The sequence below is a fragment of the Peromyscus maniculatus genome, chromosome 4 (genome assembly GCF_049852395.1).
Source record: "Peromyscus maniculatus bairdii isolate BWxNUB_F1_BW_parent chromosome 4, HU_Pman_BW_mat_3.1, whole genome shotgun sequence".
Classification (NCBI taxonomy): domain Eukaryota; kingdom Metazoa; phylum Chordata; class Mammalia; order Rodentia; family Cricetidae; genus Peromyscus; species Peromyscus maniculatus.
Genome location: NC_134855.1, coordinates 79,639,408 through 79,654,167, shown reverse-complemented (window position 1 = coordinate 79,654,167; position 14,760 = coordinate 79,639,408). Strand labels below are relative to the sequence as shown.

Sequence of the window (14,760 nt, the reverse complement as noted above, 5' to 3'; positions counted from 1 at the left end):
ATGCACATGTGTATATACATGTAGCTTGATGTCTAAGCACAGAGCCACGGAAAGGACAAGTGGGAATCAGCCCCAGGGTTGTGTTTACTCTCAAGTTGCTGCACCCCAGGTTTCTTCAGATGCAAATGGAGATGGGGGAGTACATGTGAGTTCATATGTCTAGATTTCTGACTCTACATCTGGCACAGTGTTAAGTGCTTAAAAAACAATGATAGCTAGCAATTTTTACTGAAGCCTCCAGTATACCACCCCGCCCTCCTAGATAGCAGACTCCCGTCTGACTCAGACAGAGCAGCCTAAGAGATCTTCAAATCTAGTTACGACCTTTACCATGTCCATGCTTTCAGCCCTTCAGTGGCTGCTCAGCTTGCTCAGCATGAAACCCAAACTCCACCACTCATAAATCTGTCCTTGTCCAGCTCTCAGACTCAGTTCCCATCCCTCCTGTGGATGCTGCTGATTCTTCACTGATAATGCCCAGGAGAACCTTCTGTGATGGTGAATGCCAGCAATCCAATATGGTGGCTCCTGGCTAGCTGTGACCGTGCATTTAAAACATGACTAGTGCTCCCGAGGACTTGAATTTTAGCATTATTTAATTTTAAGTAATGACCACATATGGCTAGTGGCTACTGCTTTGGACCCAATGACACACCTTCTAGCTCTTTTTCAAGGACCATGTGGCAGTTGCCTTTGTTCCCTGGAAGCTTTACTTCCTCCTCTCTTCTAAGACCAGCCAGGGTCCTTGGGGCTGGATGGGGGTGACTCATTTCACAACTGAAGTTGCTATTCTTGTGCTAATGTCCCCAAACCAACAAACAAAAATCACAAAACTGTAATTAATCACAAGTCTAAGAACTTAAATTGGGATTTTAGGGAGAGGGAAAAAATTCCTGGCCCAGCAAGATGGCTTGGGAGGCAAAAGTGCCTGCTGCGCAGGCCTGACGGAGTTTGATCCCTGCAACTCACAGTGGAAGGAAAAACTGCCTCCCAAGAGTTAGCCTCTGACTGCAATATTTGCACTATGGGATGTGCACTTGCACACACACACACACACACACACACAGACACACGGACACACGGACACACACGGACACACATAATAACATAGAGCTTAAAAATCCTAACAACTATATAACTAACCCTCATTGTCTGTCCCTTTGGATCTATCTTTCAGAAGGGCCTTGGAAAGCTCCATGTGACCCGCCTACTCTTTGCAGGGCCCTATCCAGGACCACACCTCTTTTCAGCCCTTGGACAGGGTCTTTGTACAGGACAAAGTAATTAATAGTGATAATAATCATTTTTTTTAAAAAATGGTAATTTTAAGTATTGGTAGTTGGTGGCTGCTGGGGGGAAGTCATTTTCTAGGGTGGCTGGCTATCTCCAGTGAATGGCACCACATCCTTACACATGTATTGGCAATATTAACTGGAATCATGTATTATTTTTTTAAAAAGGAAGAAAAGGCATGAAGTTGGGAGGGGAACATGTTGGGAAGAGTAGGAGGTAGACATGATCAACATATATTGCATACATGTATGAAAGTCTCAAAGAACAAATAAAAATATTTTAAAAATGCGAGCATCCATCTGCAGAAATGAAATGAGACTAATCATTGGGATCACAGGCCACTTGAGACCTCCCCATTATCTTCTAATTATCAATTTGACCTACTAAGTGGGCTCAGGTTATTCTGAAATATCAGCAACCATAAGGCCTCTAATGGCTGGAAGTCATTGGTATCATGACTAATGGGCACTGGCTCTATAGTATCCACACTGCAGGCACCAGAAAGGTCCTTATCAGGTACAAATGCCATTGCTTCTTAAACTAACCACAACCCAGGAGGGTCCTGATATTTTATAGACAGAGAAACGGAGTCTTGGGGAGGACACGGAGTTATTGTCCCACAGACCCCCTTCCCCTACAGTTTTTTAACCCATTTCTCTCTACTCTTTCTCCAAGTCTTGGCTTGTTTTGCCCATCGACCTTCTAGTGTGGTTGTTAAAGCAGGATCAAATCCAAGTGGCCAGCAATAGCTTGGGCATAGCTTTGGGCAGTTTGAATGCCATACTTACAGTCTTTGATGGCGGTCTTGGTCTCTTCAGCATCGTTGAAAAAGGAATAACCTGGGAAAGAAAGGGAAAGAGAGACTCACAAACCATTCCATGCAGTCCAGGGGGCTGTCCAGACAAGGAGGGGAGTTTTTGGAGGAAGGGAAGTAATTCTCCCCTCGGAGGGGTGGGTTTTGTCAGAGGGAAACTTGGACACCATCTGGCCCTTATAAAACCACCCTGAAGCCAAATAACATCATTCTTTTTCAAAGGTTACCCAAGAAGAGCAACCGATGCCAGAGATTCCAGAAGGTTCTGCGGGTCTGCTGACTGAGCTCTAAGAGAGTGAATCCTGTCTAGGATCCAGGAAATCTGGGCTCTGCACTGAGCTGGATCACTGTTGCCTTTGCGCTTTGCCAGTCACGGGCTCTCTGGGCTCATTGGTTAGTCTCAGGAGAATATGAGGTTGAATACCCACTCTACCCCCTTCTGGCCCTGGGCCTATGATTTCTGACATGGGACTGTAGTCCTTGGAGATCAGAATGACTGTGATAGCCAAAGGGAAGAGAATGATAAGAAGCTCAGAGTCACATAGCTCTACTTGGACCCTCAGTTCATTGGAAGACCATGCTGGTTCCTTACTCTGTAGAGTGGTAAGCTGGGCTGGAGTTTAAGATCATGTTTCCAGGAAGCAGGCCAGGTCAACAGACACTTATTTCCTAACCTGGTGTCCACCATGAAGGCTACTTTCTCTTTCCTAACACAATTGGGACACTCTGGCTAAAGGACCAACAAGAACAGGGGCAGGACTGATGAGAAATGTTTCATGTCTCTCGTTGTGGAAGCCGCTCTGTAAGCCCAGGCTTTCCCATGACCTCTCCCTCTGGTGACCAGTGCCTCCATGCTTCCAGACTGTCAAATCTTACTGCAGTATCTACTGACCCAGATGATCCTCTGGGCTCTGGAGGCCCCTCTAGTGCCTCCCTGCGTTGAGACTTCTTGTTCAATGTCCTGTTCTTGCAGAGCCCTAGACTACAGGGTACACAAGACACAAGCTAGATTGCTACCCAGAATATAATTTTTGTCTAAATGGAGAAACCTTAGAATGAAAGATAGTTCTAGCGGTGATTATTCCAGGGTGAGTGGTGAGTCCACTGTGTCCTGGACAAACTGCTGGAGTGTAAGCTCTGGTCATGAGGCACATGGACACAGACTTTCCTGAGGAACCTTACAGGAAGGACTTCTGAATGGAGCAGGTATTAAAGATGTTTGCAACCACACCTGGTCCTTGGGAGGTTTCTGAATGGAGTTCCAGGGTCCTCCTCCTAGGGTGTCTGGGGCACCCTCAGACTTGTCCCCATTTAGGGAGTACGCACCCCCAGGACAGGCTTCTACTTCTAGCTCAGGGTCACCACTCTCTGCTTCCTTGCCCTTAGGCCCCCAGATGGGGAGGAGCAAATGGAGGCCCCAGACTCCCAGAGCTGGAAGGTGCTCTGAGCTGGAAGGTTTCTCCGCCCAAATGGGAATCTCTGCTTTGCACACAGTCTGCCTTCCAAGGAGGGACAGGTAGACAGCTTGGCTCCCCAGTGGCAGGGAGCTTCCTGCCTCCTGTGTCTTCCGAAGTAGCCTTTCCAAGATAACTGACAAATTTTAAGATTCCTTAAAATCAAACATAGATGTGTCTGCTTTAGTGTCCCATCCCCGTGTCCCGCCCCCATGTCTCCCCCCACAGCTCCCCCAGTTGTATTAACGACAGAAACAGCTGCTACTTAGTGTCCTTATATGCTGTGCCAAGTAATTGTTCTCTAGATCTTCCAAAGAAGCCTAGGGAGGGTCGTCTATTCTCCCAGCGGACAGACAGTCCGCTATGGAGAATAGTGCTATGGCTTCCACGTCTAAGAGCCAGGGCTGTGCTAGTAACACAATGGATCCTTCAGATTTCCTGGCTCTCATTTTGTCCTGACTGCCTGTGAAGCGGCCCTGTACACTGTCTGGCCAGAGCTGCTTACATCAGCTGCTCTATCTCTAGGACCCAGAATCAGCCGTTCTCAAAGCTTTCTGGTTTGAAAAAAAACAGCGCATGCTCATAGTGTTCCCATGCTACTGGTGCCACCTTCTGGTCATTGGATCCTTGACCAAAAGGAATGTACTGAGAAAGGCAATTCTTGGACTCCTCTAGAGATTGGAAGGGGGAAGGTCTCTTTCATTGTCTCCCTCTTTGCTTAGCCCGGGAAGAAGGAGAATGCTCTTTTTGCTCTCGAGGATGCTCTTTTTGCTCACCTTTCATGGTTTCAATCAGTTTCGAACTTCCTGGTTTGAGGCTTTCAGCCTGGCTTTGGACTTCCTTACTCAGGCTTGAGTTTTACTTTTCCTTGATACAAAACCCTACCTGACTTGCTTTCCTGGCTCTTGCTTGCCTTTTGACTAAACTCTCAGCACGGGACAGTAGAGTTTCTGGTTACTGAGCGCTTGTGACTGAGCACTGGTAACATTGGGTTATGAGACTCATGGGAGGGGAAAGCCTCTCAGCAGGGACCCGGTCCCAGTCTCAGGCCTCCTCCTGAGGCTCCCTGGCACTGACCTTGGGAGCGAATGTTCTGGAGGATGAAGTACAGGTACTCCCCGCAGATGCCGGCTGCCTCAATGAACTCCTCCTGCGTCATGCTGCAGAGCTGCAGGCCGCTGACGTTGAAGTGACAGAAGGAGATGCAGTTGGCGTCCAGCTTGTACTGATCGCAGCAGAACTGGAGCCATTCCCAGACATGGCGCTTGGTCCAGTATTCAGGGTGCACTGATGTCCAGTAGGAGTCACAGGCTGCACCAGAGCACAGAGAATTAAGGGGGGGGGGGGGACGACGACAGTCTTTCAAGGGGCTCCAAAGAATAGTCCAGTTATGTTAGCATCCTTGTCCCTTACCCAGTGGGTAGAAAAGGGCTCTAGTTCTGGCATGGAGTTGCAAGGGTCCAGGTCATCTTCTCTGCAAAGACGACCAGAGAGATAGGATTCTGTAGGTGGTTATTGGCGCCAGAGGGAGTCTGAGGCAGATGGGAAATTATCATATCTCTTTCTGGTGCTTAAGGGGAGGGTACCCAATAGAGAAGGAAAGCAAAAATATTCTTCAGGCAACGTGGAATAAGAACTCAGGAGCTCTGAAGGCCTGGGTTCAAATCCTGATTTAGCTGCGTGCCTTTTGGGGAGGGTCCATAGATATTTAGGCTTCTGAATCCACAGCTGAAAACCAGGAATAATATGTTTGACCTATAGGGTTGTTATAGTTTGGAGTTATAGAGTTGTAGAGTTTGGAGGCCAGTGCCTGAGGAATTACCAATCCATTCAATAGTTATTAGATGCCTTCTATGTGCCGGACTCTATCTGGAACTGGTTGGAGTCTCTGTGTATTAATGGAAATATGCCCATGCTGGCTACCTGTTTGTGCATAGTCTCTGGTTATCTTTTAACAAGGGTCTTGGGCTAACTGGACATTGCCCATAGTGTGGTAGACTTTCAACCACCATAACCGATGTCTGTGGAGGAAGGAGATCATGGAGGAGTTGGCTGTACTGATGTTCCTGTGTTCCTGGTGGTGGTTTAAGGTTTATTCTTTCCTGTGGTCAGACTACCTACTCCTTCAAAGGATCTGTGTAGATACTCAGATAGTTGCAGGAGCTGTCCTGACTTGGAGGCTGGGATATCTGCAGTAGCACCCTATCCAGGTGCTCAACAGTCTTGTCTCAATGTTTTCATCAGAAACAGACAGAATGGAAGATATCAGAATAGACAAGGGGAGGTACCAGACACTTAGACTTTTTGATGGCTGTAGACAGCTAGTTGTACAGCCTAGGCAAGCCCTTTGCCACTGAGCTACACCCCCAGATCTGATGTAAATAATTCTTGTAATCACCATAGCATCTATTCATTTACTCACCTATTAATCCATGGCCCATTCATCAATCCGCCCACCAACCCACCCCCCTGCTGTCCATCCATCCAATAACTGAGAACTTCACTTTCCCTGTTCATGAACTGGAGACAACTATAGCACATAGGGTTGTTCCCTACATCATAGGGTTGTTCTACAGATTAAACGGGCTCACATATGTTCTAATGCTGTTATTAATGCTATGGCTGTCCACCGACTTTGTGTGATGCCACAAATCGCATCGTAGGAATTCATGGTGGACAGACACATTTAGCCCTTGTCCACTGAGAGATGAGGAACTCGAGGATTAGGGGAGACTCATTTTCCTTAGATCCAACTGCCAGCGGGTAGTGAAGTTGGAATGTGAGCTGCAGTCTACACGCCTTGCTCTTCTCATCCCCCTGTAGTCCTCCTGGGAGGATCAGCACAGAAAGGAGATGGTGCATGAAGAGAGAGGTAGGCGGAGAGCTAGAGAGACTGAGAGGAAAGTCAGCAGAGCATGGCTGTGAGGATAACGGAAAGTGACATCCTGCAGTGACACTCCACAGCAACTGGCATTGTTGGTACTGCTCTCCCTCTGCCTCGAAAGCCTCGCTCTCCTGGCTACTGGGCCTCGATGAGCCCAGCTAGGAGACAGCTCTGCCTGCTGGGGTCCACCTCTTGTTCATTACTTTTGAGGTGCCTAGTCCTGAAGGGGAATTTTCTGGTTTCTCAAATTCCCCCAGTGACCCTACCTCACAGGTGTGACAGGGCACCTTCTATCTTTCATAAAGATAGAAGCTGAGTTTCCCTCTAAAATGCAGACCCCTTCTAGAAATCTCTTTTCCCACTGTTGAGCCTCTTGGTAAGCCCAAATCCTAGACTTATTTTATTTTAAAATTTTAACCAGTTTTTTTTTCTGGGGCTGGAAATTGAGCCCAGGGCCTCATACATGTGTAGCAAGTGATCTATTCAAATCACCAGCCCTTTAACCAGAATTTTACATTCCCCTACATGAAAGAGTCTGTATTTCGGCTGGCTGGTGGGTGCTGGTGCTATAGCCTTTGCCCCATACATTGAGGGGATGGTTTGACCCAACTACCCTTTCCTTGACCCCCCACTGCTGGCTGGAGCTGGCTGATCAGGCTCATGGCTGGTTCCTGGCAGAGGGCAGGGTCTCCTGAGAAAATAGACGCTTCCTGTGTTCTGTCTGTGCCTTTTCATCTACTGATTTCTGGCTTGAGTAAACCTAAGCGGCCTTTAGACGTTCCTGGTATTCTGATGAGAGATGTTTATGATCCTTGACATTCTTTGGCTGCTGGTCCTGCACTGGGCCCTGACTGAGATGGCTATCGGTGCACTGCTGTGTAGCACACCGCCACGTTTCTCTTCATGGAAAGGTTTCGCTGTGTGTCTGTTCCCTTCCCCTCTCCATTTCCACTGCAGGCTTATTTTGTTTGGCTTCTGAAGGAAGCCTACGTTGTTTCTGGAAGCCAAGAGAGCCTTCAGAATCTAGAGAGGTGGGAGGTGGGAGGTCAGTCCCGACATCAGGAAGGTGTTGCTGGCCTGATGCCCCGCTCTCAGCTCCTTGGTGGAGCTCACTTACAGAGCCGTCTTTGTGTGCAGCAGGGGCCTGGGGCCCAGCTACATGGTGGCTGGCTTTCCTGTCTGCGAAAAGCCCTTCCCACAGTCTCCAGAGCTGGGAAGAAACGGCTGTTCTCAGTGACGTGGAGGTAGGGCTAGGGGAGCCAGCATCCACAGAGACATTTTGGTGGTGGAGTGATTCCGTGGTCTCAGCCTTAGGATGAGGCGGAGGCTTCGGTGGAAGGGAGGAATCCTGCCCCAAGGCCTCTCTTACCTGCCTCTCTGTCACTCCCTGCTCTCTGCCTGAAGGTGCCTTTCCCCATTCTGCTGACTCCCGAGTGCTTCCTGCTCTCCCTCAGCCACCACTGCTCACTTACTCTCTCAAAGACTCTTCCCCTCAGGTGCCCTTCTCAGAAGGTTCCAGAAGGATTTTCAGCACCTCCTTCCTCAGATATTGAGCTCTGTTCACCCTGAATCAGGAGTGCTAAGGGCCTCTTCCCATCCCCCCCTCCCCCCCCCCCTCCCCCAACCCCACAGGTCCTCAGTTAGTGTTACCAGATCACAGTGATTATGATCTTTACCTTAAGGTAAGGAAACAGGTTCTGGGAGGTTACATGCTTCTCCCGCCAGGGTCACAGCGGCCATTAGTAAGGCACCATGTGGACATTTTGCATCATGCCACATTTCCTGGTCCTAGAGGACCAAGTTGGCACACATATCAAAAACAAGATTTGGATGAAGGCAGGCAGGCAGATGGATGCATATTCACCACACTATTATAAGCCAGTAAGTCTGTCTACTATCTATCTATCTATCTATCTATCTATCTATCTATCTATCTATCTATCTATCTATCCATCATCTATCTCTATCATCTATCTATCTATCTATCTATCTATCATATCATATCTATCTATCATCTATCATGTCTATCTATCATCTATCTATCTATCTATCTATCTATCTATCTATCTATCTATCTATCTATCTATCTATCCATCTAAAACTTAGGTCTGAAAAATCAGGAAGAAGATGGAGAGGTAATGATACCAGTGCCTCCAATCCTAGGAAATGACAAGAAAATGAGTCTTCTAGTGTTTGGAAGAAATGAACTTAGGGCAAATCAAAGAAGGGACTATTTATATAAGACTGTATTCTCTTCCTGGGTCATATTGTCTGGAAAGGTACAGTGTTTTCCTTAACATGCCTCTCATTTACAAAACCCACTGAACTTTTTGGAGGAGCTGTGCTGTCGGGCCCATTTGCCTAGGTTATAGTTGAGGCCAGCCAGTATCCTGTGCCCAGAAAGCTTGATGGAGAAGTCCAGAGGCCACTATTAAGCAGCAGGCTTTGCCAGCAGCTCCTTTGAAGTCTGAAGTGGGTCAGGGCACTTGACGGTCAGCTGCCTTGGGAAGAAAAACTGAGGAGCCTGAGAGATCTGTCACTGGTTCCAGGGAACTTCTCTCAAACGAAGCTATCAAGTTGGATGCGTTTAACTTCACTGGGACTTCAGCTTTCACAGCTGGCTGCTTTGCTCCAAGGTCCTCAGGGTAGGGTGGTGACACCCATGCCGGAAGTAGCGCCAGGTAGGGGCATGGAGATTAGAAGGTTCATACCAGCTTGGACATAGCAGGCCGATGCTCACTCTCAGAGTCAGGAACAACTAGAACCAAGCCAAGGCAGTCCCAGGCAAGGGGGAGACAGACAGTCTACTTCAGAGGAGGCCCGGGTTAGACAACTTGGGACCATAATTAGAATGATTTATTGGCACAGGGCGTGGGGAAAGTTTTTCGCCCAAGGCGACATTGCAGAGAGGTGGAGAGTGAACTGGGTAGTGGAGGGCGCCATCAATTGCAGCTTTGTCTCAGAAAGGAAGGACTTTATGAGGGAAGTCCTGTGGTGATAAATGGCTTCTTCCAGGTTTCCTCTCAGAGCTGGGCTGCCCCCATCCTGTAACCTCTCTTGGCTTTCATCCTAGCCTTGGCATGACTTAGACCATGAGCAGTGGAAGAAACTGGATGGAGAAAAGAGGAGGGCTGGCTGGGTGTCTGCAAAGAGCCATGACCTTGAGAGTCAGGGAGAGGCTGAGAGGGCCAGGCCTGAACGGTGTGGAGCGCGGCTTCTCTGAAAGCCTCAAAGGGTAGACAGGCCAGAGGTAGCCAGTAGTGACTTCTCTGAGATGCGACTTCTGCTACAGGACTCAACTTAGACTTTTGAATGATTTTGTGTGTGTTCTTTGATTTGTTTGTTTGTTTGGTTTTTCGAGACAGGGTTTCTCTGTGTAGCTTTGCGCTTTTCCTAGAACTCGCTTTGGAGACCAGGCTGGCCTTGAACTCATAGAGATTCACCTGCCTCTGCCTCCCGAGTGCTGGGATTAAAGGCGTGCGCCACCACCGCCCGGAGTGTTCTTTGATTTTGATTTAGAAATTTTTAGGCCTGTACCATGGATGTGCTCTTCAATTTCTGTATCCAGCACATGACTTTTACTTAGAAAAGCCCAGGTGTAATTTAAATGCTTTCCCTTTCGAGTTTAACACTTAAGATTTTTTTCCCACTATTCTTTTAAAAAGCTTTTCTTGAAACTGGATAATCAGAGCTGTTATATTTCCTTTTTTCTTCTTTTTAGAGACAGGGTCTCACAGAGATCAACCAGCCTCTGCCTCCCCAGTACTGGGATTAAAGGTATGTACCATCACACTTGGCCCAAGACTCGAGTGAGTCTCCGAGGGCTCTTAGGTACTAGTCACCCTGCTAAACACTGATTTTCATGTTATCTTCAATATGTTCTGTGAGGTCTTAGATCACAGCACCCATTTTACAAACGGAGAAAGGAAGGCCCCAGGAGGCAGCCCTTTTTAAAGTCACACAATGGGTAAGGGACAGAGCTAGAATTGGGTGATATGGGCGTCATCCTGCTCCTGCAGCTGAACCTGGGTAACAGCTATGCAGAATGAAAATGGAAGAATCTGCCTGAGGGTGGGGGTGCAGAGGGGAGAGCCAGCATCTAGTCTCCCGCCCCGCCCCCACCACCCGGGCTCTGTATGGTAGACTTGAGGGGCCTCTTGAACTTCTTCCCCAGGGCTTCCCCAGGCTAGAAAGCTCCTCTGTGGAAAGAGTATAAGCCAAATTCCGAAGTGAAGGAGGGGCCGCATATTGGCATGGCCATTTTGAAGGTCAGGAAAGAGGTGTGTGGGGAGGAAGATATGTGGGGTGGAACTCCAGGAAGTGGGGGTGAGGCTAGAGAAGGTAGACTATTAGAACTTAATTGGACTTGTAATCTTTTAAAAATATATGCCTGTGAAACCTGCCTTGGTGGCATGTACTTTTAATCCCAGTACTGAGGTAGGCAGTCGGAGTTGGAGACCAGCCTGTCCTGTTCTAGGACAGCCAGCACTACATAGTGATACCCTGTCTCCAAAAACCACAGTGGCCCAGACCTTTAATTCACAGTGGCACACACCTTTAATCTCAGTGCTCAGGAGGGCAGAGGCAGGTGGATCTTTGTGAGTTTGAGGCCAGGATGCTCTGCAGAGTGAGTTCCAGGACAGAAAAGGCTACACAGAGAAACCTTGTCTTGAAAGACTAAAAACAAAAACAAAACAACAATAAAAACCCGTGTGTGTGTGTGTGTGTGTGTGTGTGTGTGTGTGTGTATTTCATACAATATATGTACATATGGAATACAGAGTTTCTACCAATAAACTGTCTAATACTGACCATTTTCTATTTTGAAGAAGCTGAAGCCAAGGCCAAGACAAATTAATGAAGTTTGAGAGTATTTTGCAATCTGTGACTGTGCCTTTTCCAACCTTTAGTGCAGTCAACCAAAAGTCCTGCTTCAAAGAGCAGGGCCAAATCCTTTGTGATAAGCACACTGAGGACACAGGCTTTCTGCTGAAGTCCTTTGCAAAGTCTGAAAACAGCCGCTTTCCTCAGCAGGCTGAACATTGCGCGTCCCGGTCTCCTCGACATCACCTGTCTACAGGGCGCGTCTCTTCCTTCTCACTTCCTTTGCCTTGGGTCTCAATTCCAGATTGGGAGGGTTACTACTGAGACCTGGGCTGGAGGACGGAGAGAGGAAGGCGGTGGCTGTTTTCTAGCTGTTAGGAGTTGTGAGGTGGGCCTGCATGGGATGAGCATCTAACAAGTGCCAGGCAGGTGTCTGAGCCCCCATAACAGTCTGAACTCTCATTTCACATGCTCAGCTTTCGGGAGGGGGTACTATTATGGTGAAGGAAAATGTGTCAAAAAGCTTGATGTCATATGGCTGACAAGTGGCAATGTCTAAATTCAAGATGGAGATCTGTGGGCAGCAAGGAGACATGCTTGAGGAAGCAGTGGCCAGGGCATCCTGACTACCCCCAATCTGCTCCTGGTAGAGAAGGCTTTCACAGAAACTCAGACTCACATGCCACTTCTCTGACAGTGTTCTTCTTGGGAAAAGAAAAGAGGATATTTTATTTTCACTGGTCTCATATCTCGATGGAGATTTCAAATGTTTTGTATGGTGGTGAGAGAAGTTTATGTTTCTGATGTCTCCTGATGGGGATTCAGAGACACTTCTGGAAGAATTTTAGCAATGACATTGTCTCACCTTTCATCACACTAATGGAAATGCCAAGGGGAGGACTACCCCCAGGAATCCAAGAGTGTAGAGAATTAAATTAAATTAAATATATATATATAGTTTCTCTGTGTAGCACAGGCTGCCCTGTAACTTACCCTGTAGGCTAGTCTCAGACTCCAAGATCTGCCTGCCTCTGCCTCCTGAGTGCTGGGACTAAAGGTGTGCACCACAACGCCCTGGGTATTTTAACCCTTTTAAAGTGTACAGTTCAGTGACATGAAGTATGTTCACATTGTTATGCAAATATCAGCACAACCATCAGCTCTAGAACTTTCTCTTTACCCCCAGCTGGAAGTAGTCCTGAGTTTCGTTGGTGCCAGCCTCTACCACCATCATCATCCTCATCCCAGAGGAGACTGGAGCATGAGAGGTTAAACTGGAGTGAACAGAGTCAAGGCCACTTTTCCCTTTAAGGTCACATGGAACCCAGTCTAGACTCTGGTCAACTACAGAAGCTACTGCTCCTGTCATCAGGGCACCCTGTAGGCACAGTGCTGAGGCCATCTCCCTCCTGTCACCCCAATGTCACCAAATCCTGGAGAACAGGCACCAACAACATGAAAGAACGAAGACCCTAACGCCTTCATTTTCTTCTTTTCCATTAACTTCTTACCCAAACTTTTGAGGAAAGGAGGTGAGTTATATTGTTTACCATTTCGAGGGAATCCAGATACTTCTTGGGATCAAAGGAGAATTGTACTATGTACTCAAATGAGTCAAGTCCAAATGCTGTGGTCTTTCGACATTGTGACATGGAATTGTCCTCTGCAAAGTTCACTTTGAGTGACTTACAAAAACTATTGCAGAAGAAATATCTCATCATGTTTTAGGACAGTGTATGATTTTTGTGTTGGGCCCCATTTACAGCTATCCTTCAGTGCATGTGGACTACATAGACCATGGGTTGGATAAACCTGATAGATCTTTCAGATGAGAGTGAGAGATTTCATGTGCGCATGTGTGCATGGCGGGCAGGAGTGTGTGTGTACATTACTGAGTGATTTAGGAATCACTTCCATTCTGGGTGTGCAGCACTGGCCTCTAACTCTCACTAAAGGCAGGAGCTTCCTTGTGGTGGACGGGAACTCCTGATCTCTCCCTGCCTCTAGACACTAGGCTCAGCCCTGACCAGACTGGCGTGCTCAGGGTTAAGTCTCCACGAGGACTGACAGCCTCACTGGTGTTTGCATCACCTGTGGGGTGTGCGCCTGCTGTGCCATCAGCCAGCTGGGGTTGCTGGCATGTGCAGTCACCCAAGCACTTACTCAGGCATGGAGGCCTCAGAGGGTTTCTGGGGCAAAGCTCAGCTGGCCTCCCTCTGCAGTGAGATTTACATAAGGTCTCCAGCTTCCTTCTTGGGTACAGAAAACTGAGCTGGGGGTTGGGAGGGAGAAGGAGAGTGAGAGGAGGGTGAAGAGGAGGCCTTAGGCCTGGCAGGGGACTCATGTTTACTGCACATGACTTTGAGGCAGGCTGCACAGTTTACGCAGAAGTAGGAAGAAGAATGAGGATTCTAGTCCTTTTCTTCCCTACAACGCCGCAGTACTTCCTTCCCTGTGGCTTCCCACCAGCATCTGCCCTGAACACTGGCATTTCTAGGCTGCCCTGGACCAGTCCATCCTGCCTGACCCCAGTCCCACTGCCCTTGAATGGGAACCCCCAGATGGATGGACGTACCTGTCTGATGTTCAAAGGCAGGGTAATATTCTTCATTGCTGAACAAATCGGTCCAAGACATCAGGGGGTCACAGAAGGATGTGTTGGGCAGAAAGGTGCTATGGGTTACGGAGTCCAACATCACCCTGGAATATCAGAGAGGCTGTGAGGATGCGTGGAACATGGGCTTCCACCAGCCACATAGTGTGGAAACTCCCAATAGAATGGCCCTTAGCTTTTGACAAGGGCAGCAGCCGGGCACTCCCATGAAGTGTTTTCCACCGACAATGTTTTTTGGTCCTCACCGCATCCTGCCTATTCCCATCGCACCTATGAGAAAACTGAACCAAAGGAGTTGAGATAGTTGCCCAAGTAATATAACAAGAAGTTGCAGAACTGGGATATGAGGATAGAGGCTCATATTGTGCAATCCTGCCTCTTTATTGACTTTTTCTCTTTGCTCATGCCTGGCTACCCCCTCTCTATATATAACATATTTATATATAGCATATATAATACATATTTTATATAATATATATATATATAAGTGCACTTTGGAAAATGGGTCAAGCATTGCCTTGTATGATTCTATCTAACATGCTGAAATCAGAGAGCTCTGAAAATTTCTGTGTGTTAGCATGTGCATGTGTTTGCCACAATCTTATTCCCCAGCAAAAGAGTCCTGAACTGATGTCAGAAAGTTTTTATGCGCTAGACATGGGCATGGTATCACACTATGTTATAGCTGTAGTTAATTTATTCCAGTCAGCGAATATTTACATGATACTCTGCAGCAATGTTAATGTGCTGGAGCAATCCTGGATCCTCTTAGGAGCTCTGTTTCTACAGGATGTATACCATATCCCATTCCTGACACTGGGGAGTTCTGAATACTTCAGTCCACTCCGCTTCAGGTGTGTGGAGAGTACTGTGCGTA

At 47.7% G+C, this 14,760-nt stretch overlaps 1 protein-coding gene across 5 annotated transcripts in view; it reads right to left on the bottom strand.

The window, feature by feature from the left end:
- Positions 1–14,760, bottom strand: part of Elf5 (E74 like ETS transcription factor 5) — a 40,190-nt gene that overhangs the window by 7,572 nt on the left and 17,858 nt on the right. For all 5 annotated transcript variants that reach the window (XM_076570176.1, XM_006983626.4, XM_076570177.1 and 2 more), the window contains 3 exons: positions 13,845–13,969; positions 4,639–4,872; positions 2,082–2,132 (listed from right to left, as the gene is read on the bottom strand). In XM_076570176.1, the coding sequence (XP_076426291.1) occupies positions 2,082–2,132; positions 4,639–4,872; positions 13,845–13,969 (410 nt within the window). The remainder of the gene's footprint in view (positions 1–2,081; positions 2,133–4,638; positions 4,873–13,844; positions 13,970–14,760) is intronic.